Source organism: Hylobates moloch, unplaced genomic scaffold (genome assembly GCF_009828535.3).
Source record: "Hylobates moloch isolate HMO894 unplaced genomic scaffold, HMol_V3 SCAFFOLD_4, whole genome shotgun sequence".
NCBI classification, from domain to species: domain Eukaryota; kingdom Metazoa; phylum Chordata; class Mammalia; order Primates; family Hylobatidae; genus Hylobates; species Hylobates moloch.
In genome coordinates, this window is record NW_026652279.1 from 4350309 (window position 1) to 4370883 (window position 20575).

General features: G+C 35.7%; 1 protein-coding gene and 1 long non-coding RNA gene across 8 annotated transcripts in view; one reads left to right on the forward strand and one right to left on the reverse strand.

The window, feature by feature from the left end:
- LOC116810458 (uncharacterized) overlaps positions 1–15334 on the reverse strand; it is a 66483-nt gene extending 51149 nt beyond the window's left edge. Inside the window, exon 1 of one of the 2 annotated variants that reach the window (XR_009213036.1) lies at positions 15244–15334. This is a non-coding gene — a long non-coding RNA (uncharacterized LOC116810458). The remainder of the gene's footprint in view (positions 1–15243) is intronic. The other variant, XR_009213035.1, reaches the window with a different exon arrangement.
- Positions 1–18082, forward strand: part of PTPRG (protein tyrosine phosphatase receptor type G) — a 759442-nt gene extending 741360 nt beyond the window's left edge. For all 6 annotated transcript variants that reach the window (XM_032149389.3, XM_032149390.2, XM_058437116.1 and 3 more), the window contains 4 exons: positions 1891–2037; positions 3046–3188; positions 13012–13147; positions 13709–18082. In XM_032149389.3, coding sequence (XP_032005280.1) covers positions 1891–2037; positions 3046–3188; positions 13012–13147; positions 13709–13855 — 573 coding nt within the window. In that variant the 3' untranslated portion in view covers positions 13856–18082. The remainder of the gene's footprint in view (positions 1–1890; positions 2038–3045; positions 3189–13011; positions 13148–13708) is intronic.
- Positions 18083–20575: the final 2493 nt, after the last annotated feature.

Here is a 20575-nt window from a genome sequence, read left to right on the forward strand (position 1 = left end):
CCAGTTGCTAATCTGTTTCCCCTTATGCTGAGCTTTAAAAATAAAAATGTACTTGGCAATAAGCTATATTGAAACTTGAAAGGGTGATAAGTCTCATTGGACGTTGGCTCATTTCTAATGCAACAATGTAAGATTAAACAAAGCCTTCTTTGTTTTGAACATTATTCAGAATTATTTCTGACTTCAATGATAGTAGCTAGGCATCCTCAGGAAAATGCCCATAGAAACCTATATACTACAGGAAAACTACAGTTTGCCATTGGAGCTGATTAGGATACGTGGTGTACATCATAATCATATTTCTCACAGTCTCCAACCTATGCAACAATTAACTTTCTCTTAGGCATCCATAGTTTTTAGGGATAGAATTCAAGTACCAAGCCTGCATATCTATTTTTAATCTTAAAATGGATGAACATTTAAAGCTTGCCTGATTCAAGGCTGAAAGACTTTCTATGTTATCCCCTCTTGAAATATAACATTGACAGATTTCTTTTAAAACTGCCTTGTACATACAGCCAACCTACTTACTCACACACAATCTTCCAGAAAAGTTCTATCCCTAACCATTTATTAGCAGTGTGACTTTAGATAATTTATGGACCCCCCTCCCCAAGGCCTTGTGTCCTCATCTATAAAGACAGGTGATAAAAAATCTCCTCAGGGTTAATATACAAAATTTGTACAGAACTCGTACAACTCAATAGTAGAATCATGAAATACCTGATTTAAAAATGGGCAAAAGACCTGAATAGACATTTCTCCAAGGAAGACATAAAGATGGCCAAAAGGTATATGAAAAGATGCTCAATCTCATTAATTTTCAGGGAAATGCAAGTCAAAATACCCCACACCCATTAGGATAGCTATTAAAAACAATCAAAAGATAGCAAATGCTGGTGAGGGTAACAAAAGAAAACTCTCACACACTGTTGGTGGGAATGTAGACTGGTAGAGCCATGATGGAAAACTGTCTGGAGGTTTCTAAATAAATTAAAAATAGAACTACCATAAGACCCAGCAGTCCTTCTTGTGGGCATATACCCAAAGGAAGTGAAATCAACACCTCGTAAAAATATTTGCACTCCCCTGTTCATTGCAGCATTATTAGCAATCGCCAAGATATGGAAACAACCTAAGTTTCCATCAACAGATAAATGGATAAAGAAATTGTGGGGTAGGGAGGAAATAGGAAGATGTAAAATAAATCAAGAGGATACAAAACAACAGATGAGGAAGAACAAGTTTAGAGATCTCATATCCAACATGAGGACTACAGGTAATAAAATTGCATTGTATTTGGGAATCATGCCAATATTGAGTACATTTTAGCTGTTCCTGCCACAAAAACGAAAGTGAGATGATGGGTATGTTAATTTGCTCCTACCTATAGTAACCCTTTTACTATCTGTATGTATCCAATGTCATACTAAAAATATACAAGAAGACTTACAATGTTTATGAAAGTCCTTTGCAAAATGCATTTCAACTAAAGAATTATTAACGTAATCCATAGGAAATAATTAGCATGTCTTGATTGCTTAAGCAATTGTGAAATAACAAAATTAACTGACCTAGATCCTGCTTCCTTTTTTACTATGTCAACATTACAGAATACTTCTCAACTGTAATAAGTCCCCTATAGTGGGAGTGTTTCAGGTTGCTACACTAACAGGTGAGAGATGCTAGAAAATGATTATCAAAATATATTTTACAATAGAATACAATAACCATTCAACTTGGTGTAATTCCATGGGAACATATAACTCTATGAATTCAGTTTAAAAGATGGCTTGGGAGGTATGAGAAATGACAAAATTAGTATGCAAGAAATAGAAAACAAACCCTTGACAGAACTGCAGAGGCTTTTTTTTTTTTTGGATCCCAAAGGCAGAAGATGAGTTTGTGTACTGGCCAAGTCGAGAAGAATCCATGAACTGTGAGGCCTTTACCGTCACCCTTATCAGCAAAGACAGACTGTGCCTCTCTAATGAAGAACAAATTATCATCCATGACTTTATCCTTGAAGCTACACAGGTAACCTAAACCTCAGTTCCTTATTAACAGCCATACCTGGACCCTGGATCATCATTCTAAGTAATAATGAAATAATTTACCACCCTCAAGCCAGGCTCAGGCATTTGAGTAAGACTTAATTTTAAATATGTACATTTTCCGTTTTTCTTCCTTCAAATATTTGCTTTTTCCAGCTGGCTAGATGAAATGTAACAGTTCCTCTGATTCAGCATGCATACAAATAGGTCTGGTGACCTAATTATACAAACAATATACTAGAGCTCAATATTTTCTTTGCCATCAGAAATGTAAGCTTTGCAATGTGTTGCAGAGATGATAATACTAAGTTTTTTTAAGTAAATATTTTGCTGCCTTCTTGTGGGATGAGTAAGGGTGGGGGGGCTCTTGTATTAGTAATTTAAAGGATGAGCCCCTTCCTTGTTTTCCTTTAATTTTATAAATAAGAAAATAGAGTAGAATATAAGGTCTTTAATAATTTATTGTCACTTGAAATTTTTGACTAAGCCAAATGAATTGTTTCACTAGCATGACCTACTTGGTTGTTTGTTTTGAGACAGGGTCTCACTCACAGTGGCATCATCAAAGCTCAATGTAACCCCAAACTCCTGGGCTCAAGTGATCCTTTCACATCAGCCTCCCGAATAGCAAAGACTACAGGCACGTGCCATATGACTGGTTAATTTTTTTTATTATTTTTTTAGAGACAGGTCTCCCGGTGTTGCCCAGGTGGGTCTTGAACTCCTGGCCTCAAGCAATCCTCCCAGCTTGGCCTCCCAAAGTGCTGAATTACAGGCACGAACCACTATGCTTAGCCATGGTTTTGTTAAAAAAAAAAAAAAAAAAAAAAAAACCTTCCTGGTATTTTTCTTCTTTCCAGCTGCGGTTTGGTTAACACAACATTGTTGAGAGTTACCTATAACACATGCTTTCTCAGGAGCAAGTTCTATCATTAGATTGTAGATATGTGAAATAAAGGAAGGGATTTGACCCATGTTGTATTGGTTACAGGATGACTATGTCTTAGAAGTTCGGCACTTTCAGTGTCCCAAATGGCCTAACCCAGATGCCCCCATAAGTAGTACCTTTGAACTTATCAACGTCATCAAGGAAGAGGCCTTAACAAGGGATGGTCCCACCATTGTTCATGATGAGTATGTATCTGTTTCTTAATTTTAAAATGTAGACAGTTTTTTTGTTTAATTTCTTGTTGAAAGCAGTAGAAAAGGAAGCCAGAATTTTAAAACCTATCTACAACCTCAGCTTGTGACAACTCCATGTTATTTCTAATGTGGACATGTACAAAGTGGTGTTGCTCTGTTTACATTTTAACATGTCAAACTCTTCCAAGACTCCAGGTTCTTCTAGAGTATGTGTTCTAGAAAGGGGAAAGTATTCTATCTTAGCCTACAGAAGTAGACCTGCATGCACTTAGAGGTGTTATGTGTTTGTTAGTAACAAATGAGTAAATTAGTAACTGTTTACATTAATTAAATACTTTTTAAAAATCCTGACACTGAATTTCAAACACTTGTTAGGGAAATAACCTTTAAAAATATGACCTAGTTGATGAGTAGAGATAAACTACTAGTATTAATGATAATATTTAAAGTTCATGATGTGTTTTAAAGTCTACAGTACTGTCTTTGGGGATTTAAAGATGAAGAATATGAATCTCAAAGAGAAAAATAACTTGCACCTGGTCTCAGAGCTTCTAAGTGTCACAATGGTATCCCAGTCCAGCACCTTTCCACTTTAATAAGAAGGAAAGGGTCATAAATGTATCTTATTGTATATAGATATTTGGAGCCAAAGTTCATGGCCTATAAGTCAGTTGTATAATTGAATCGTTTCAAATCTCACAAACCTTTAGCCAATATGGAATCAATTTTATGTTCCCATTTTTATTTTAGTTCCAAGGTAGCTCTTGGTCAGCAGCATTCATTATGTTCATTAAATTACCAACTAGCTACCCAAGTAGCATAAAGTATTAATAAATTTGAAAGTGAAGCTTATTGTGAAGTCTTTTTTTCCTTGCACTAATGCTGTAACACGAAGTACACAAGGGCTCAGCACCTTCACCTCAAATCACAGTACTCTCCCACTTGAAGTAATGTGTACTAGCTGCTTCCAAAAAATTTTACAGTCTTTCAAAGTGTTGGCCTGACTCTTAATTAGTAAGGTGAAAAATTAAGATTTGAAAAGCATTACAGTTGAAACATTAATTAAATAGCACACTAAGTAAGATCACTGGAAATGTGACAACCAGCAACAGTGTTTAAATAGCACAGCCTCAAAATAACTGGGGAGTTGCTACTGAACTAAAACTTTGTGGTATGCAGTTACGGCATAAAGTTTTAGGGCATTTTCTAGAATTCCTGGGTTTTACCAGCTCTTATCATCTCTTGTCATCAAATTCTAATGTTACTGCCAAGTTACATGACTGATTTTGCTGTTACGGTAGTACTCCGAGGTGTTTTGTCCTGAAGTCAGTAATGCACCTAATCTTATATTTTAGGGTAAGGAAAGAGGAAAAGAAAAATAACCAACAGTTACATACTAAACAGAAGTGTTTGAGTCACTTACCTTTATTCAACTTTTGAGTATATTTGTCTTATTTAGTGATTTTTATGTCACATGCTGAATATATATCCCCTCCGGAATTAATCAAATGTATACAGGCCTCATTCTTAGGCCTATATACAAAAAGAGCAAATTAATCCTAAACCAGTAGATCTGCAAATATCATATAGGTGAGATGCCTTAAAAGCCACCAGTAGAAATGTATTAATTCATTTATCTACTATCTGCAGGGGATAAGTTTATTCCATTGAAATTATTGAAGAGAAACTTTAAAATTTTTAAACAGTTGCTAACTCTAGTGAAATACTCTGAACACCAGTTCCTTTTCAGTTTCCATCTTACCTACCTTCTGTACCTCTAAACATCACTTCCTGATGGCCTACAAACACGTCAAATTCAGCACTGCTAAAACCAAACTCATCTTCCCTGCCTGCCCCAATCAACTTAATTGTACAGACCAGAAACATATCTGAGTTCTTTTTGAGTCTCCCTCACCTCCAAGTCTATTGGCCACCAAGTCTTCTTGGTGCCATCCATTCTTTCAATAGACTTTTCAAAATCTTTTACAATCTAGTGTGAAGTTTACATTTCCAGCTGTCATTCCAATCTGCCACTGAAGTACTTCCTGCATACCACCTTGCCCCTGCAAATCCTCTTTCCTCTGAGCACCCTTTCATTCAACACACAGTTCAAAAGTCACTCTCTGAGACTCTAATTCATCCCAGAGGTGCTAAGCAAAATCATTAACATGACATCCATACCAGATAAATGTCATTCCTGCTTATCATATCACACCATAATTATTTGTGTACATGACTGTCACTCTCACATTGCTGAGGCCAGCAATGGTAATTTATTCATCCCAGTCTCCACCAGGTGAAACCCAATGCCTGGGACAGCGTGGGTACTAGATAAGTATTTGCATGAATGGGTATGTGTTTTAAATTGTGATGACTTACAAACTATTAAGTATATGTACCCCTATACAAATTGTCCCCAGAAAGCCTTGCTTTTTGTCTCATTTATTGTTCAAAGTCATTTTGGCTGCTTAAATTCTTCTTTTCAAAGTGTTTTTAAGCTCTGTCAAAAGCAGGAGTGAACAGGCTTGGAGAGAAGGCCTGCACGCATTTGATATGTGAGGCAGAGAGTTGAACTTTTAGTGTGCAAATGCTGTGACATCTATTTGGTCTTCATAGAGATCTTTTTAACACCTACTTCTGGGGGTGGCAGGTGGTTGTGGGGGTCTCCAGTGTGTCCCAGGTGGATGACATTTCTAGATAAGTGAGCTAAGAATAAAATTCCTAACCAAAAAGTAAACTGCTTCTATTTGAGGACAGGCACAGCTTAAAGACAAACTGCTTCATTCTCAGCATTCTATAGTCAACTGTTCAAGATTATTCTGCTCAGAAGCTGATCTGCATCACTACTGTTAAATTTTAAAAACAGCCTGTGTTCCCACAGAAGATGTTTAGAACATAAGCATGGGACAGCTGTAGATCAGACCTCACCCAAATTACTCCATTTACTCACAGACTGAAGAAGAGTTCCCTTTGCAAATACTTAATTACTCACTGTGGAGATACATGTATCACCCTACTGGATAGCATAATAATATAAAAATACTATCTATCTGCCTTATTCACACCCATTCTGTCATGAGTGGACAATTAAAAAGAGTTTTCCAGAAGTACATCACATGTGATAATGTCACTTTTAGGGCTAATCGTATTTTAACATTTTCTCAGTTTTAATTTCTAATACAGTAAATATTGACATATACAGCCCAAATCCCTTGGAGGTCCTCAATAATTTTTTATTTTAATTTGGCCCTGAGATCGAAGAGTCTAAAGACTGCTGAGATATTCTTTAAGTCACACAAAGCATATGGACTGTTTTCTATAGCAAAGGCTGCAAAGACACCCACAAATCATAACTAATTCCAGTATTTTCGCTTTCACTGAGAGCCTTATGGAAGGCTTTCATGTTGTCATTCTTCCCTAAGATTGATACTTATTCAAGCTTCAATTTTTTTGTTTTCCTTTCTGCCCTACTGATTTCAAAGGGAAGCTGCATTTCTTCACAGTGTCAGGGTTATAACTCCGGATTGCAATCTTGGTTATGATTTTAAAAACAAAGTATTAAAAGCTACAATAATTATAAGTAAATATATGAAATAGTGAAAATGGTTAAATGCCCACAGGTATTACCCTGACTATACAAGGAACCACAGTGTATTTTAAAATGAATATAGACAGAGCACTTAAAAAAACATTACTGTACTTCAGGAACTTAAAGTACTTTCATTTCTTTTGTAAAATCTTTGAAGTAAAGGCAGAGAAAGATGAAAAAAATTGGGTTTTTTTCTTAACTCACTAGTTAAATAAGTATTACTTTTAATGGACCCCTTAGAGGAAGTGGCAAACAAAATATCAAAGCCAGTGAATTTATATACTACTCTCATTTTACCTAGGTTATAGATTACTTATATCACTTTTGCACCAAGTCCCTGTAGTTCTAAATGCAAATCCATGAAACTTGATGAACATTTTTTTTTTTTTTTTTTTTTTTTTTTTTTTTTTTTCCCAGGCTGGAGTGCAGTGGCGCAATCTCGGCTCACTGCAAGCTCCACCTCCCGGGTTCACGCCATTCTCCTGCCTCAGCTGCCCAAGTAGCTGGGACTACAGGCGCCCGCCACCACGCCCGGCTAATTTTTTGTATTTTTTAGTAGAGACGGGGTTTCACCATGTTAGCCAGGATGGCCTCTATCTCCTGACCTCGTGATCCGCCCGCCTCAGCCTCCCAAAGTGCTGGGATTACAAGCATGAGCCACCGCGCCCGGCCATGAACATTCTTTAATCCCACTTAGTTCCTAAACTTTTGAAAGAGAATGCCCTTACTTTTTGTCTTTGCTCTGTCATTATGTTTGGTATGCAGATGATATTTAAAAGTATCTGTGCATTTGACTGATTTGACTTGCGAGTTTCTTGTCATGTTTAAGCCATATTGTATAAATACTTCTTTAATTTTACTGCTTATTTAAGCGTGGCTAAATACAGGAAAGGCAACCCATGGAAAGGTGAGAATAATCTCACATGGAGTGCATGCATACTCCGTAAAAACATACATGTTACCTGACTTTTCTATCTGGCTGGCCACACATAACTTTGAAAGAGCTAAGAAAAAAAGGGGGATTCTTAAGTTTAACCATTTCACTAGAACAGATTAAACAAATGTTAAATTCTTCCCCTCCTAAACAAAATCAGTACAAATGACTTTTTTTTAATACTATGCTAAAATAAGGTCAACTCAGTACAATTTAGAATCTGAGGGAAAACAACATGCTGAACAAGAACCAAAAACCACAATAAATCAGAGTTAATAGAGCAATCATAATAGGGTATTAAAATATATCCTCAGAGATCTAAAGGAAGATTTTATGAAATGAAGAAGATTTATTATGAAATAGGAACAAATTAGGCCAAAGAATGAGAAAATATATTAATTCATGAAACTAAAAACTTAAAAGATAGGATACTAGTGGAGTGTAGAATTGAAATAAAACTAGAATATGGAAGCCACATACAGAAGTTCTAACGTGTCTAAAAAGTTATCCATGCGGCAATAAAAGACAGGTTAAAGAGGAAGAAATAACAGCTGAGGTTTTCTAAAAACAGAATAAAGTATTCAGTTCTTAAACTGAGCAACCAGGATACATTTGATCAGTAGCATTCAGAGAGATTTGAATACCACAGTTAACAAGCCTGATCTAATAGTGATATAGAGAAGTTTGCACCCAAGAGAGACTGTACGGAGAGACCTAGAGTCTCTTCAAACACAAATGGTTTATTTATATACATTGGCCACAAATGGAATTTCAATACATTCCCCCAAAACAGATACCATACAAGGCCACATTCATTGATTACAACCCACTTATATTAGAAACCACCAGTGAAATAACATCCCAAATCCTTATAACTAGAAACAACTAGAAACTGAAATCCTTACATCTAGGATTGCTTATAAATAATTCATGGATCAAAGATGTAACCAAAATAAGTATTTCACAATGTCTAAGACTAAATGATGATGAAGGCACCGCATTTCAAAACCTGGTGAAATGGAGCCAAACTGTACTTGAAAAAAAAAAAAAAACACAGCCTGTGTAAACTCTACATATTAAAAAGGTTAAAAATAAACAAACCAAGCATTCAGCTCAAGCCAGAAAAAGCACCAGATAAATCAACAAAAAGTACAAGGAATTAAAAGCAAATAGTAATGAAAATGGGGGCTGGAAGGCAATAGTAAAATTTAAGCAATAAATAATTTAATAAGAGATACAGTTTTGGAAATATGATGAAGGAAAAAAATCTACCGTTTATCTGTAGCTACATTAAAAACATTCAAGAATTGGCCGGGCACAGTGACTCACACCTATAATCCCTGCACTTTGGGAGGCCAAGGCGGGCAGATCACCAGGTCAGGAGTTCAAGACCAGCCTGGCCAACATGGGAAACCCGGTCTCTACTAAAAATAAAAAAAATTAGCTGGACATAGTGGCAGGCGCCAGTAATCCCAGCTACTTGGGAGGCTGAGGCAGGAGAATCGTTTGAACCTGGGAGGCAGAGTTTGCAGTGAACCAAGATCGCACCATTGCACTCCAGCCTGGGCGACAGGGTGATTGATACTCCATCACCAAAAAAAAAATTCGAAAGTTCTTAATTTGCTTAGGTGCGATAGTGTGTTTTCTTTAAATGCTTATCTTTTAGAGTTTGATACTAAATTATGACTAAAACACCTGAGATTTGCTTCAATATATATTGGAGAAGAAACAGAAATGAAATGAGAATGGCCATGAGCTGTTGATCATTATAACTGAATGATGACTACATGAATGCTACTGTACTATTAGGCTTTGGTGTCTGTTTAACATTTTCTATAATAAAAAGCTAAAAATAATACATATTTTAAAAGAAATAAAATAAGCATTTAAGACTTTATAACTCTATACTAATAAATGTTTAAGCCTAGAAATAAGCATAGTAAAATAACATTTAGTGAACACATGGTATGTGGTGTGTGCCAATCTCTGTTCTGAGCCATTGACATGTATCAGCTCAATTTTAAACTCTAGTCTCACTGTGCGATCTTGGCCAGTTACTTCACTTGAATGTGCCTTATTTATTCAACCTCAAATGGAGATAATACTGGTACCCATACCATAGGGTTACTGTGAGGACTAAGTCAGTACATGTAAATACCTATAAGAGAACATGGCACATAAAGTACAACACACGTTAGTGATCACTAAGAACTGAATAAAAGAATGAGTTTTCCACCTGTTAGGGCCCACAAGTCCTGGCCAAGGCTACATATGAACAGTAACACACAGAAGATTTAATGCAATGTTGATTTAAACAAACAAGGCTTAGCACCAGAATGGAAATGTATAGGCCAAGCTTGCTTATTTGAACACCGATGCAAAAATGACAATAAAAAGCTGTCTAATAAAACCCAGTATATTAAAAGAATTACACATCATGAAAAACTTATCCTAGTAATGTAGAGCTGGTGTTAAGCTTTTGATATATTACCAAAAGTTTATCAGTGAATTCAGGACATTTTTAGAGACATTTCAAAAAAAAATCAGTAGATATTGAAAAGCGTACAATAAAACAACACCCATTCATGACCCCCCCCAAAAAAAAACACTTAAGAGTAAAAGTAGAAAGCATCCTCTTTACCTTTATAATTGTTATTTACTAGATGCATATTAGCAAACATTTTAATATTAAAAACTTAGAAGCTTGAACATTTAAGATACATGATACTTGGTTTCAGTGCTAGTACGTAAGCCTGTCTAGGTGCTAGCCAACACAGTAAAAGCAGAAGATAGAAGGAGCATAAAACTTGAAAAGAGGGAAAATTCGCATTAGTGGCAGATAAAGATGTGGTCAACTACCTAGAGAATGCACAAACTGTTAAAACTTAAGCAGGGTTCTTCTGTTTGACCGGATACAATTTCACCATGTGAAAATCAGTCACTTTCCCATGCAGGAAGTGAAACCAAACAGAAAATGTTATCACAAAAGGAGGCCATTAATAGGGGTAACAAATTCTAAAGTACCTAAAAATTAACCAAAAATGGAATTGGCAAAGACTATAAAGAAAACTATAAAACCTAGTTAAAAGCTATAAAAGGCCTGAATAAATGGAGAAAAGACATCGTGTTCATGAAGAGAAAAACTCAAGATTGAAAAGATGGTAATTTTCTCAGATCCATCTGTATATTCAGTGCAACCTAATCAAAATCCCAACAAAAATGTTTGTGTTCCTTAACAATCTGGTTTCAAAATTACTATGAAACACGATGGAGTCGGGTGGAAGGTCAGAGTTATTTGGACATAAGTGTACCCGTAAAAAAGGAAAATTATATGTTTGAATCACTAAAAACAATGCGAAGTAAATGTAGAGACAGCCAAGACTATTACAGAAACTTGCTTTATCAGATATCAAGACTTATTAAGGAATTGGGATACATGTGGGGAGGTACAAAAAATAAACAGAATAAAAGGTCAAAATAGAGTTCAGAAATAGGCTTGCATATATAAGAATGTAGTACATGATAAAAAGGAAGCTGATGTCAGTGAGAAAAGATCACACTGTAAAATAAGAAGTGCTGGGACAACTGGTTATCCAATGGAAAAATAACTATAATCAGACCCCTTCCTTACATCAAAGCAAGAATAAGACTCAGATGAATTAGACAATTAAATGTAAAAAAGTAAAATTAGAACATGTAGGAGAGTATCTTTAAAATACAAGGTTAGAGAAAGCATTCTCAAACAAGATTCCAATAAAAGCCAAAAATAAAAGATTTATCAAGTTGATTACATCTAAACTGTACTTCCGTATAACAAAATGACCACAAACAATGTTAAGAGAAACAGATCGGGGGGAAAAAAACTCACAAGTACTACAGACACTATAAAAATAACTCCTATATAAATCAATTTGAAAGAGGCAAACTTAGTAGAAAAGTGTTAATTAGGCAATTTCAGAAGAGGAAATATAGATGGTCAGTATTCATAAAAAGACATTCAGCCTCCCTGGTAGTCAAGGAAATGTAAATTAAAACCCTAGTAAGATACAGTCTTCCACTCTTCAGATTGGCAAAAGTGTTTCAAGTTTAAAATGATGAGGAGAAGCAAGTGTTCTCATGCTGGGAATAGTATGAACAGGTAACAACCACTTGGGAAAGAAATATGGCAGTATCTTTAAAAGTAAAGATGGGCATACCTGTGACCCTAGCCCTTCTACTCAGTACCTATGCTAAAGTGCACAAATTCAAACAAGCTAAATGTCCATCTAGAAGGTACACCTGGTATGCATGTGGCAGATGAAATAATGAGTTGAACTGAAATGTAGTGATATACCTAAATCTGGAAGGCTGTATCTACATGTATAATAATTTTTACCTCTGGAGAGATTACCTCTAAAGTTGCGGGGGTGGCTAAGGTGGACTTTGGTTTTACTTGTATTAAAGATATAAAACATGTAATATTTTAATTTTATGTAACAATTCAGAAATGACATTTAAGTTTCTCAAAAAACAATGGGCACAGGGCATCTGAACTCCAGTCTCATTTCTGCCACCAGCCAGCAACATCATCTTGAACAATTCATTTAATCCATCTGTTTTCTCATCACTAATGTGGAAACTATGTGCCATCACAGATTGTTGTGAAAAGTGGAGTTGCCAACCTGGCCTGATGGAAATTTACTACCTTTCTAAGACTTTTTTTGTGAAGTAAAGAGAACCACATTTATCTTTCCAAGGATTTCATAGAAAGTGCTCTCATTAGGAAAGTTCCACTTCAGTGCCAAAATAATTATTTCATATGAAATTAATTTTGGAAATTGTCTGTTTTGAGCCATATAATTCCATTTTTTAATTTTTCATATTCTGTAAGTTCAATTTAACTGTTTGGGATTGTTAAAAAAAAATTTCAGAGCCCTTCATCACTGGCTGCTTGTCCAATAACGTCTAGTTAAGAGGTTCTCTTTATTGTTTTTTCTATTGTATCACCCAACTCATCACCAACACCAAATCATCTTTAGCTCTCCCAAGTCTACTTTTCAACCTCTCATTTCCTATTAGATATCAAGCTAAACGTCTAATGAACCAATCTGGGATATTCCACTTTCATAAACAAATCTCACCTTTATGCTAGCTTCCAAATCCCTCCCCCACCAGCATTTCATTCATTCGTGTCTTTAGAATAAATGTCAAAAGTCTACTTAGTTTCTATGAAAATACATGACAGTAATTTCATTTCAATATATTTGGTCCCTCTGTACATCTGAAATCATATCTTTTTTTTTCTCCCCCAGGTATGGAGCAGTTTCAGCAGGAATGTTATGTGCCCTTACCACCCTGTCCCAGCAACTGGAGAATGAAAACGCTGTGGATGTTTTCCAGGTTGCAAAAATGATCAATCTTATGAGGCCTGGAGTATTCACAGACATTGTAAGTAGTTTGCTTATGTGTAAAACCTGTACTACATCAGTTGAAACTCACACTCACGGTTTAGAGCAGTAGTTCTCAACTGGGGGGTGATTTTGCCCCCCAGGGGACATTTGGCCATGTCTGGAGACTTTTTTGCTTGTCACAACTGCAGATGGATGGCATCTAGAGGATACAAGCCAGCGATGCTGCTAAGCAAACTACACAGCACAAGACAGCCCTCAACACCATAGAATTATCTGGCCCAAAATGTCAGTAGTGCTCAGGTTGAGAAGCCCTGCTTTAGAGGATAGTATTCTCTGGTTATCTTAATGAATAATCAACATTGAGAATTGGTTCCAAGCTAACAGAGATCAAAAGGACATGAAGAAGGTATAGGTCTTGACTATAATGGATTCAAATGATTTTTTTAGAAGTTTCTTAGAAAAGTTTCTTAGATAACATTTATGCTATTGCTGTTTCTCTAGTGTGTTTTTCACAATTACCATTTTAATTGGTATTTCCACCTTATGTGAAATGACTAAGCTATTCTTTGGCTCAAACTGTCTTCCTCTTGTTTTTCAGGAACAATACCAGTTCGTCTATAAAGCAATGCTTAGCTTGGTCAGCACTAAAGAAAATGGAAATGGTCCCATGACAGTGGACAAAAATGGTGCTGTTCTTATTGCAGATGAATCAGACCCTGCCGAGAGCATGGAGTCCCTAGTGTGACTGGAATCCTGAAAGGGCACTTAATTTGTAAACTTCTGAAGACTGAGAACTTTTTTGAGGCCTTTTTTGCCAGACTCTAGGTTATACAATAACCCAGTTACTTTTTTACACTGATAAAAGTTTTGATATTTATTTTTTGCCATTTTATGTCTTAATGGTATCCTACTGAGCATTTGCACCTCTGTTCATTTCACACAGTGAAACGCAATTTTACCTAGTTTGCACTATATGATCAGTGTTACTGCCTATAATCTTATACAACAGCAAACCCTGATGTGACATTCCATGACAACATACATGCTACTTTTTTTTAGTTCAATACAGTGAAGGTCTTTGTTATGACAGTGAATATTGCTTTTATTATTATTATTGCTAAAGCAGTTGCATTCTACTAGCAGGCAATGCTGTACTTTTCTTCAGTCCTCCTCTCCTTTTTTTTTAGGCACTGTTCAATACTGGATGCCTTCTGTATTTTAATGGAGTGGATAGCGTGGTTTTCTTTTTACAGACTAGCAGGCTACTGGGAGCTAAAAAGGTCTGTTAATGTCATGGCCTTGAAACAGTTCCATTTATGCCGGTTAAGAGATCCCTTAAGAAGTTAGAAGCCTTAAGAACTGCTTCATGTGGACATCCCTTACTAGTTACAAAGTTATATTCACAGTTTTTAAAAAATGTGTCAAAATAAAGGATAACTCTGTATTACAGCTTTCACAGTAGCTATGTCGACAATGTGTGTTATTTCCATTTTTACTCTCTAAAATAGCTACATCCTAAAATCAGGGCTATCTTTAACAATAGCAAGATGGCAATATTATATACAACTCAGTTATGAGACCCTTTAGTTATTCTCCATTAATGCTTCTTAGTTTATAATACCATACCTCACAGTAGGTAGAAGAATGAAAACTTCTGCAGGTGTGTAATTTTGAAACTAGTTCTCTAAAAATTCCCTATTACTCCTATAGCAATCTAATAAAAACTACCTACAGTTACTGTTTTCTTTCTTTGCCAAATGTTTTATAATAAATCTCTTAATTATATACATTCTTCTACTTAAGATTAAATTGGAAATACTGTATTAGCAAAAGTCTTGGGACTATCTAAACTCCCACACATAGATAAATCTGATTTGGAGAGAGAAATTTAAAATATTTAATTAAAGGTGATACCCACATTTTCCAGTTTTTAAAAGAGGGAGATGGCTTTGTATGCTTTTGTGTAGTTTACAACAGATACACATCAGTAAAAGATACCAATAATCATTAGAGCTCAAGGAAGTTATTTGGTGCAGCCTCTGGAGCCATATTCACCCTGCAGTGCATAATGGGAAAACTAGGAGCATTAATAAGAAATTTCAGTAGTGTTTGTAAGGAAAATAAGCTACTTACTGAGATCTGTTTCTTCTATTGCATGTTTGCTTTTGAGGGACAGCTTCTGTCAAAAGTGAAATCATCACCAGAACTGGGCCTGTTAGGAAGAATAGAGGAGTTCTGTTTACTTTTTATGTCAATTAACTTCAACAAAAAGGCCACGCTGGCTGCTGTCATGCCATCTGGGTAGCATTAAACATTAATGATGATCAGCACTGAGGTTCTATTTATCTTGAATTGGCTTTCATAAAGTTTGTCAGAATGGTGCTGGAGGACCAGAATTGCTAAGGAGAAAGAAGCTATGGGCCAAGTTAAAGAATTTGAATGCAAAGGCCAGGTCAATGGAGTTTTCATAAACTACATAACTTACCAGGATTTATCTCATCTTCTCAATACATAGATTTAACAACATGGGATACTCTGCTTTTCAAGAGCTGTGTAAGCTAGTCCTGAGAAAAGATGTTCAAGAGAGCATGCTAAGTTACATGTGCTAGATGACAGACACCTTTACAGCCCCTCTGCTCCAACCAGAGGTGACACAGGAAGCTCTGTAAAGTTCAAGTAAAGCTTGAACACGGGAACACTACAACTGCCAATTGCTGAGGAGAGTCATGAAAGCAATGAGCTAGACTTTTTAGTCAATTAAGTGGGTTATTTTAGTTGTATATAGAGTATTGATATGAGTTAACTCTTTTTAGTAGATGGCAAAGTCGGCTTGATGTTCAAAAGTAATATTCAAGTTAGGGTTCATGGTCCCTTTCTCAGTAATTTTTTCTTAATAAAAGTAAACACTGGTTCAAAGGCAAACAGCAAGTATTCCCTCCTGTGCTATTTATAGAGGGCTCAATTCATAGAAAGGCATACCCTCCAATGCAATTCTGTGGCTATCTCTTACAGTGGTTTCAGAATCACCATAAAACAGCTAGTAAATAGGATAGAAACAATAAAAGGAAGAGTTTAGAAGTTCCCTGTGAGCAATCTGTGTGTCTCCAGCGAGCTTGAACCAAAGTCTTCATATCCTGACCCACTGAATTATAAGCAATTGCTACTTGCCCATCTTGCCAAAGTAGTCCAAAAACACTTCGATGAGGACAGTTACATTTAGCAGGTCCTCACTCCTGCAAGAGACAGCATATCCTAACTATTATTATTCATGTGTTATTGGCAAAAACAGCTTGCATCTTTCCAGAGGCAGAGTTTCAAAGACAGGGTTTTCTTTGAGACATAAGCACATTGCTTAAGTACATAAAAAGGTTATTAACACTTGCACTCAGGGGAAAGGAAATAGCTATTGCAAATTAATGTGTGCAACTTAATAAAATAAGCTGTGTATATGAATTTAGCTCTAGGTAAGCAAAATGCACACATCATATATAAATAAATTGCAATGATCAGACCAAGTGGCTGTGCTGGACATCAAAGACAAGACATGTTGTTGCCATCAGGAGAACCTCTTTCTTATATGCGATAGCCAAGATATCTTCTTTAATATGCCTTTAGAGTTTTTAGTCTATTCAAGTAGAAGAGTCCAGCAAGGCCAAAGAAGGGTTACAGTGTTCAAGTTCTGCTTGCTGGAGTTTTTTGCCCAGAGTGACATACTGAAATCAGTAAATAATTATTTTATAATGACACAGCACAACTGCCTTGTTATGAATTTTTCTTAAATGCATATATACTGTATTTAAAATTAAAATATAGATACCAATTTACCAAAGATACATATTACTAATTCTAAGCAAAAATTTTTAAAAAAAGCCCCAACTTATCATAATTTAAGAATCAAAATGTAGTTTGTCTTAAGAATTTAGTGGTTATACTGGAAATGCATTTTCAACTCCTATGTTCTAAAGTTTATGTTCAAATGGTGCCAGTGAATTTTTATATGAAGGGAAAATGCCTGCTTTTTTTTTTTTTAACAGATGTAATTTCACTTAACCCTTTGCGCTTTCCCTTAGTTGCCATTTAACATACAATACTGGCTTTACTTATCTCTAGAAAGAAGGCATGCTACAAACAGGAAGGAATTGTAATAATGATATTTGGCCTCTACTTTGTCTTAGCTGTTGAACTGTTTTTAGTATTTTTGTTAAATATTTGCAAAGGGAAGCATTTTCTACAGAGGATAATTAATTTCAAGAAAAATATCTTGAGTTTTAAGAAATAAACATCTCCAGAAAAGGAGACAGTCGATTTTATAAAATGTCGCAACTCTCCAACATTTGGGGTAGTGACTCCTTTTTTGTTAGGACATTTGAAACTAGCAAGCAGCCATTGTTTCTAAAGAATTCTGCCTTCATGTGGACTCATGTTTCTTTCACTTCATTTTGAAATAGCTAAAAATCATTAAAACTGTAAATATTTTGTTGCTTGGGTAAGCATCTTCTGGGAACTTTGTATCTATGGTATATAATCATAGAATTTTATATTTTCATATAAAGCTAATTTTTTTCTAGTTTCAACTCCGTCATAGTTTTTTTCCTTTTTGTGGTGGATATGTGAATTCAACTTTCTGTGTATTGAAGTAGCAAAAACCATCTTCACATTCCAAAAGAATCCAACATGTGTTATTTCTTTGAGGCAGTGATTGTGAAAGTTGGGTTTTCTTTTTAATTCCATTGACCATTTGTGCAATAGGAATTAGACATAATTAGTCACTGAAAACATTTGTCACATTGACCCATTTGGAAAAAGTGTGTTTTTGGTTTTTTTTTTTTAATTTGTTCAGGGGGAGGGGTTTTGTAACCTGAAATTTTTCCCTTTTTCTTCTGTTTAAACTATATCAAATCATTCTATTATAGTGTTATTTAATATGTAAATTGTATTGCTATACATAAAATAAAGTATGGTTTTTGATGTATTCAGTAGTGTTGAGCATTTCTATGAAAATGTCTACATCCAATAAAATCAGGTTACTAGTCTCCCTTAACAGATCACATTAATACCCACCAACCCTCTGGTCTAAGTTTTCATGGTAGTAAAATGAACATTGGTAGTCGTCTTTACAAAGGCAGCAAACCAAAAAGAATGGTCTTTGCTGGGTTGATTTATCAATGTTCTTTCTCCTTTAAAGGGTAAACAATGACAGTTTCACCTGCTTATCTAAGGAACCAAACTTTATTCAGTTTATGACTCTGCTGCTAAGTTGTGAACAGAATTACTATTTTCTCTACTGTATCAACTAGATTTGTAACAACTCTCTTAATATTTACGATGTAGGATGAAGGATATATCCTGGCAAGACTTCTGGAGAATCTATATGTGTAAGATCAGTACAATTGCTTCTACTTAACAAGGACTTTTGACATTTCCAAACAGGTATACAAGTCCCAAACTTGGCCGCTTTGGCCTACCATTCTTCTTAACTTTTAGTGGCTCCACATCAGGTGCTCAACTCTTCCTACCCAAGGCCCCAGTTTTTCTTCCCATAGAGATAAGAGCTGATACTTCACTCTCGCTAAGTCATGAGGAATTTAAGAAACAATGTGTGAAGAGTATGTGGAAGAACAACTCTAGCACAAAAGAATGAAATCTCTTAGGATATAATCCTAGTCTTCTTCAAATTATACCCATGGGGAAACTACTACCCTATATCATAGGATACACCAGAGGTCCACGAATTGATGGCCTGTAGATTGCATTCAGTCCACAGATATATTGTATTTGGCTCACAATTTTAAAGTTTGTATTAGTTACCAATATTTAAAACATGAAAACTTTTGTATTCAGATTCAGGTTTCAAGCTCCTTTAAAAAATTTGGGTGTTGGTGTAACAGGCTCACACTCTCCCATGACAGTAACAAGATGGAAATGAACAGCAGTTTTTGCATTTAGGTGGAACATACGCTCTCCAGTTCACCGAAGTCTACATTGCTCCCTATTGCCTTATGTCTAGCCATCATCAGTCATTTAATTAACCTGCCTGGATCCTGTGAGCAGTTGCCTCTGAGATACCCAATAAGAATTTCGAGACCATCTTCCATCTCATCGGGCTAGTAAACCAACAACCAAGAGTGGCAGAAGAAGTATCTCTAAGTCTTTCATCATGAAAATCCTAGACAACCAGCATGCAGCCCAGTGGGTTCCCACATTACTAACTACCTCTAAGTCCACCCAAGATGATTCCATTAAGCAGCAGTTATGACTATTCAAAATCATTTAAAAAAATCAATTTTCTACTCCATGGCCTTTACTGCCCAGGACAACCTTAGACGAGGAAGCTTCATTTATGCTACTACAAGTAGCAGAAATAAACCAGAGTATAAAAAGCTACTAGTCCAAAACTCTATTTTTAAACAGCTAATTGTAGAACTTTGAGATTTAGAAACAAATCACTGCTGACCATGCCTGGATTCAGAGACAAGATTGAAGACAATGGCTTTAAATTCCTGCCTATGTTAGTAAAATCGCATAAAGGCACAAGGAGATGGGAACTAGAAGTTGGTTACTAGCAAGTTAAAATTGGCTTTTGTGATTATGAAGTTAAGTTTGGCAGAAAAGGATAATTACACCAGCAGTTTATCTGAACATAACAATTACGTTGCTCAAAAGTTCAAAAGAAGAAATTAACTTTATCTAATTTGTGGTAACTTCAAATCATTTGACTTGTAGTTACTGGACTATAAACTATTTTCCCTTTCCCACACCCTACACTTGCAAGGTGTAAAGGCAGGCTTTGGAGCAATATCCAGTGGGCCTTGCAAAGCTTAGGAGAACATTCTAAACCAGAGACATCTTTAGCACTATGTTAGGATCCATTCCATAAGCATTTCCTGCATGTCTACTACAGACCACATGTTAGTTATACTCTATATAGAATGTAGAGTTGTTGGCAGAGGCATTTCAAGTCAGATGAGACAAAGATGATAATTTAGTCTTAAAAAAATTAGTTCTTCAATTTATTCCAAAATATTTAGTTGGCACTATAGTAGAGATGGTTTTTAGGGAAAGAATAAAAAAGACTATTGTGCCCCAATGTGAGCAAACAAGTAAAACCTGTAATCACAGACACTCTGTATTACATAGTATGCTGACAAAATTCTGTTTATTCTATATTAGTTACTAGAACTCAGAAAACATTTTTCCATACAGGAAAAAATGTTCAAAGATGAGGACTACAGGGTCAAAAGGCCAAGGGTGCCAGTCAATTCTGCCACTTACAGTGTTATGAGGCAAGTTACTTCAGCTTCCTAAGTGCCATTTTCTTCATCTGTAAAATACAGAAACTAATGTTTACCTCATAGACTGCTCTAAGGAGTAAATGAGATGATGCACGCAAAGATCTTGGGATAGTAGATAGTAAGTACTCAATTAATACTAGCTATTTTAAGTATCATATAACCCTGCTTTATTT